This window comes from Stenella coeruleoalba (assembly GCF_951394435.1).
Source record: "Stenella coeruleoalba genome assembly, chromosome: Y".
Taxonomy (NCBI): domain Eukaryota; kingdom Metazoa; phylum Chordata; class Mammalia; order Artiodactyla; family Delphinidae; genus Stenella; species Stenella coeruleoalba.
This window is the reverse complement of record NC_137168.1, coordinates 1,926,949-1,932,920: the sequence shown is the minus strand read 5'-3', so window position 1 is coordinate 1,932,920 and position 5,972 is coordinate 1,926,949. Positions and strand designations below refer to the sequence as shown.

The 5,972-nt window shown below is 53.8% G+C and overlaps 1 protein-coding gene across 1 annotated transcript; it reads right to left on the bottom strand.

Moving 5' to 3' along the window:
• Positions 1-2,563: 2,563 nt before the first annotated feature.
• LOC307181065 (testis-specific Y-encoded protein 10-like) lies at positions 2,564-5,563 on the bottom strand. Its single transcript, XM_079911842.1, has 7 exons — positions 5,443-5,563; positions 4,909-5,214; positions 4,224-4,301; positions 4,009-4,120; positions 3,766-3,911; positions 3,563-3,651; positions 2,564-2,910 (listed from the first exon to the last, which is right to left on the bottom strand). Exons 2-7 carry the CDS (start codon positions 5,200-5,202, stop codon positions 2,895-2,897), a joined length of 735 nt encoding a protein of 244 aa, XP_079767968.1. The 5' UTR covers positions 5,203-5,214; positions 5,443-5,563; the 3' UTR covers positions 2,564-2,894.
• Between the last annotated feature and the right edge of the window lie 409 nt (positions 5,564-5,972).

Below are 5,972 nucleotides of genomic sequence, written 5' to 3'. Positions count from 1 at the left end.
ATTCTCACCTCCACCAAGATATTCTTGTCTGTTGGTGATTTGCCACAAGGGCATGCCTATTCCTCTGTTTCCAAATGTGTGTCACTGCTAACTCCACCTGCAATAAAGCATTTCTTGTTGCTCACAAAGATAACGGAAGTCACAAAAAAGTCCCAGTTCAAGGTGGTGGAAGCATTTGATGCAGGAATGGAGGAAAGGGTGGAACGCAGGCACAGACCAACTCAGAGACACAAACTTTAACAAATAAGTAAGTGAGTAACAGCACCCCAGAGCACGTGTATCGAAACAGGGACATGAACAGACTGAGACAGCTATGGCACTAGAGGCGTGCATATGGGCACAGGCATGGGTGGAAGATCAGAGAGACGAAGGCATGGGCAAAGCCAGAGGAAGGAACACCAACTCACGCTCAGAGTGAGATCATGGGCAAACACAACACGGACACACCATCTTCATTTCAGACAGAGGAAAACACGAACATGTCCAGAGACCAGGAAACGCAAACGTGGCTCAGAGTGATTGAGCCAGAATGCTCATAGATTGATCAGTAATCTGCTGGGCCTCACATGCCCTGAAGTTCAACGGAAGGAAACCTCAGGCAACGTGTGCAACTGTGCATTCAATCTACTCGCACCTAGATATTAGGCCCCACGTGAAAAAGCCCTTAAGAGACCGGGTCACACCTACGTCTAAGCTCTGTAGCCCAGGAGGAAACTCAGTAAGCTATAGCCTCTGGGGCACACATCATGCCAAGTCTCCAGACAATGACAATCAAGTCAACCGTCCACAGTTTACAGTTCCGCTACCTGATCCATGAACGTCTGCCCAGCTTCACTCCAGGACAGGTCAGGCCTAAGCATAGCCTTGGTACCTAAGCACTGGCAGGAGATGTTAGGAGTTGGGGGAGCCTGTCCCAACCTTTGCTTTGGTGATTAAGTCCTTTGCAAGACCTTACTAAATGTTCTGGATGTGGATAAACATCCTGGAGTCCTTAGAACAAGCCCCGTCTGAGGTTGCCCAAGACCACGCACCAGTATGCTGTCCCACTCCCACTGCAGGGTTATCAGAGCATAGTTTATTTTTACCAGCACCAGGAAAGACAGGGACCAGCATGCGGAAGCCCCAAGGGTTCCTTGAGGTGTACAGTGCGAGAAGCTGAGAAGACCTGTTTCTACAGTGTCTGTGGGGTGGTTGTGGGGACAGCAGCGGGCAAAGGCCAAGCCTTGCCTTCTAGACCTTCGGATGTCTGCACTGTAGAAGGGGCATAGCTGGGATGTAGATGTTCAAATACAAAACCTGACACTGAGCAGGCGATCTAACCCAGTGCACTTTGAAGGGGACATCCGTGACTCCATGAACTTTGATTGTCAAACCCTCGTCCTGGAAAGAGCTGGGGCTTTTGGGAGAAGGCTCTTCTACCAAAAGTCGTTGAGCGACAGCTCAACATGTGGGACGGAAATGGTACTGTCAATATGCCACCCTCAGGGACGCCTGTGCTGGAGCCGCTGTATCTGGGAAGAGAGAAGAACACTGGGGGGACAAACATTGAACATTCCCTGCTCCGTTTGTGGCAGAGTCTGTCCTTTGCCTGGTCCAGAGACAGACGTGCTTCTGGGAAGCAGCCAGCCACTTGGCAAGGAGCACCCGAAGTGCTCACCACTTCCTGGGTGAGCTCGGTATGCTCTAGGTCTTCCCATTGGCCTCAGGGGCACAGAGTGCTGGCAAGGCCCCAGAAGAAGGACAGTGCCTTTGTGGTTGAAACACGGTGTGCCCAGCCATTCAGCGAGGATGGGACACCTCTACCAGACTGTTCATGAGAAAAATGTTTACTTTCTGGGGACCTGGCCTGAAGCGGGCCTTGCGCAGAGGGCTTAAGCCTGTCTGAAAATAGGGATATTAACCACTGTGCCGTCATGGGACAGAGAGCACACAGCTGGGTGGCCTGGCACTTGCCTGTTTAACATCCCCAACTCCCCACTCCCCTCACCTCTCCCCTCTCCCCGTGTGCCCTTTTGTACCCAAACTGAGTCCCCCGGAAAAAAGAACAGAGTTCACGTGAGCTCACTCAGATGTGAGGGACTCTGTTTTTGTTTGCTTATCCGTTTCCCAGCAAACTTACCTTTTCCCCTGGTCACCTTTGCCAGAGCAAACTAACATCCTCACTGCCTTCCCACCTGTGTCTCTCTCACCTCCCCAGATGTCCTCCATACACCTTATACCCCCATGTCCTGAGATGTTGTCTGGAACCCTAGCCCTGAGAGGCCAATTGTCTCAGCAAAAGACCCTGTGTTCATATGCACTAGAAGGGCATCCGGTCCAACAGTGAGTTAAATGCTAAGGCTTCCCCCCGTTGTATCCCATTGAAGTGTCTGATGATATGCAACAGGGAGGATACATGGAGGTCCACTATCCAACAAAATTAACTTCCAGCATTTCAATCTCAGGCCCTTGCTCACCAGGCCCTTTCCTTGAACTTTCGCATTTCCCTTGGAAAAATGACAGGCCCCAGTTAACCAGTCCTTCTCTTATTTCTCCTTCCTCCCCAACCCCCATCCCACAGGCAGAACTGCATCCTCTGATGCAATCCCAAAGTATGATTTCCCCCCACCTCTACAACTCTCCATGGACTGGTAATTCCCAGGCAGCAAACTGAGAAGCCTGCCTGGGGCTGATGTGTCTACCCTGAGCCCCTGCACAAACACCACACAAACACATACAACTGATGCTGCTTATTTATCTTCCGGTTTTATTCCAGGTTTACTGGTGTCTCCCTCTCTGTACGTCTCACCACCAGACCTCTCTTCGTTTCTTCGTGTGCACGACAACCACGTTGACCGTTCACCTTCACCCAAAGCAGCTTCTTAGGTCAAGGGTGATGCTCCATCACACGCATCTCAAGATCGGGAGTGCCTTTGAAAACACACACAGGCACACACATAATAACCCAACCTCTCTGAACGATGCTAAAGACCGCTTTAACTTTTTAAGGCCCTGCCCAGGAGACAGAGTCACATCCCCTGTGATCTCTTACATTTCCTCCAACCGCATATTAGAAACTTTTCTTCATAATCGATGCAAAATGGCCACTGTTCTCACAATAGCCATGGCAGGTGAAGAAAATGCATAAGAAAAGTAAAAGATGACGGTGATGATCAAAACAGAAAAAAATGATGGGACAGCGGGGTAAGGCTTTGCACAAAGGGGACTCACACACCTTTGTGGAAACGGGGTGGTGGGGGGAACCTGAGGCAAGCCCAAAGCCAAGCCCAAATTTAAGGGGGCATTACAGGAGGCCTGAGGGTGGGGTTGATGGCCATGGAATGACAGTTCAGAGACGTGCACCTTTGAATCTCAGTGACTTTGACTCTCATGCTGCTTCACTCGCCTAAAGCTTCCCTAGTCAGAACCAGTCCTGCACTGCAGTTTTCCAGACGTGCTGTCGCACCCTGACGCCCTCACGCCCTGGTGTCACTGTATGCCTCTGAGCCTCAACTCCTCCATGAGTGAAATAAACGACCCAGCTTACTCGTTTCAGCGCCCAGCCCCTGGGCTCCTTACCCACCTGTCCTCCTCTCGGTGACCTGTCCCGGTGGGGCCTTTCTCCCTCGGGTAGTAGCGCAGGGGATTGGGCCACAGGTCCTCGCCGATGATCTGGTAGGGGAAAGGGGCCAGGTCGGGACAGGCCAGGCCAGGCCAGGCCCACACCCCTCCGCCCGACCAGCCGAACAACATTGCCATTGCTGAGGAGGCCCAGAGGCACCCCACCTCAGCAATCCTGCTAGATCCTACACAGCTGTGGTCAGAGAACCAGTTGAAGAAGTTAAGGCCGCTGTTGTTGTGCCTGCGGCTATACACCTCCTTTTCAAAACGACGGTGCCACTGAATTGGAGCGAGATGAGATGCCCTATATCCTGTGGGAAAAGGAGCGTGGGACAAGGGCCTAAATCACGTTTCAAGTTCACCTCACCCCATCTGCCCTCCCCCACGATCCAGGGAGCTGTCTCTTACCAGTGACCTCAATGAGATACTCCTTAACAACCACCTCATTCTGGAAATAGGGGTTCTTCCGGAAAAACAACATGATCTTGCGGTAATCACTGGGATATGTGAGTTCCTCCACCTGCCAGGACGAAGTGGAGGCGGAGGGTGAAATCTCTCTCCAGCACACCTGCTCTTTCCTGCTTTCCGGGATAAATCATTTCCCCTCTCCTCCCCAGCCTGACCTTCAAGTTGGTCATGTAGCTAAGCATGTCTTTATCTTGGGTGCTAATCATGGCCGACATCCGGGGGTGGTTCACAAACTGCTTTACGTCAAGGAGCCTCTAGATGCCGGAGGTGAAAGGGCTGGGAGAACAGAGCGAGCCTGGACAGCGGCCTGGGAGTGTCTCATCTCAAGGCCCCACTAGCATCTAGTCCTATTCCTTCAATACAGACTGCATGACGGAACAATGAGCCCCTCGGGGTGTGCATATCTGTGCACTAAAACAGGGAGCCTCCGATTCTGAGAGGGAGGCCCTGATCTCCATCTGGACAGAACAAGCTTACTTCCGCACAGCAAACACTCCTGGCTCTAACTAGGATGCGCTTTCATAACTCCCCACTCTCACCTCCGTTTTCCCTGATGGTTATTCCAAGAAGAACCTGTGCACAAGACAACTCTTTTGTCTCAAGAGGCCCTGGCACTAATGACAATACCTTTTTGGACCTCTGCAACTAAAGCCCTAGTCTTACTTCCTGCTATGCAGAAAATCAGCATGCCCCCACAATTTCAGGATCACATTTCCCTGAGTGTGCCCACAATGCACAATCCAACGGATACATTTTGGTACCCAAACGGCCCGCTATGTTAGGTACCCCTTGCACTAGCCCGGCCACAACGTGGTCTCTCAAATACAAAATTAAGGATACAACTTTGACCCAGAAGCCAGGGATGCTCTGGATGATGGTGCTTCTGTGTTCCAGATAAGGCTTCCGCCTCCGAAGTGTTGTGACCTTGAGACGAAAGTGTTGTCGGCTGCACTCCCGATTCACAGGCTCCAGCTGTAACTGCAAGACCTTCAGCGCCTCCAGCGCCTCCAGCGAGGCGCTCTTCGGGGAAGGCCCTGGCTCTTCCTGCCCCTGCTCCTGGTGCTTCTCCTCCTGCTCTTCCGCCACCACCTGCTGCTGCTGCTTCTCCGCCACCACCTCCACCTCTTCCATCATGTCCTCCACAGGCTGCCAAAACACCTGCATGATCCGCGCCACCTCTCCCTCCAACAGGGCCGCGCATTGGCGCACCACCTCCCCGCTAAAGATGGCGGCCTCCTCGCCCCACCCATCAGCTAGGGCCAGCAACCTACCCACCTCCCGCACCACACCTGGGGACCCGCGGGCCCCTGCTTCCTGAGGACCCCCTCCCACACCTAAGATGACCCCGGGTCCCGCCTCACTGCCCATGCGGACCTGGTCTGAGCTGGGGCAGCGGCCAAGGTGCGGCAGTTGGAAGCTCAGCACGTGGGCCGAGCACCACGCAGGCCCAGCGACTACAATCGCGCTTCGCTGCGGACTGAATCGTACCCAGGAGCCTCTGCGGTGAAGAGCGCTGAAACGCATGCGCAGGAGCTTTGGACACCAGGCATGCGTGTCCAGGTGGCAGGAAGCAGCTCCAAGCCACGCCCAGGCTGCTCGGCCCCATCACGACCAATCAGGGCGAGGACAGTGGGCGTCACCCTCGGCTGCCTCGCCCCTCGCCCTGTGGAAACAGGCCGGTCTCCGGGATTACCGGGTCCCCCAAAACACCCCTTCTGCCCCCCGGATTTAGCAGCCCAGGTTCCACAAGGAGCTGGCCTCCAGGGAGGCCTCCGGCCTTGCGTCTGGGGTGCCCGGGTGCCCTGTGATACCTATGTGGCCTGTGCCAGTTGGAGCCAGGAGTTCCCGCTCCAAAATCAGGAAATCAGAATCCGGTTTGCCTCGGGACCTTTAACCACTGGGAA

What these genes read in the sequence shown, in the direction of transcription:
- LOC307181065 (XM_079911842.1), bottom strand. Translation starts at nt 5,202, where the DNA reads ATGATGGAAGAGGTGGAGGTGGTGGCGGAGAAGCAGCAGCAGCAGGTG. An exon ending in GCTACATGACCAACTTGAAG is followed by an intron (nt 4,121 to 4,223) that starts GTCAGGCTGGGG and finishes TCGTCCTGGCAG; the next exon opens with GTGGAGGAACTCACATATCC. An exon ending in GATCTAGCAGGATTGCTGAG is followed by an intron (nt 3,652 to 3,765) that starts GTGGGGTGCCTC and finishes TTCCCCTACCAG; the next exon opens with ATCATCGGCGAGGACCTGTG.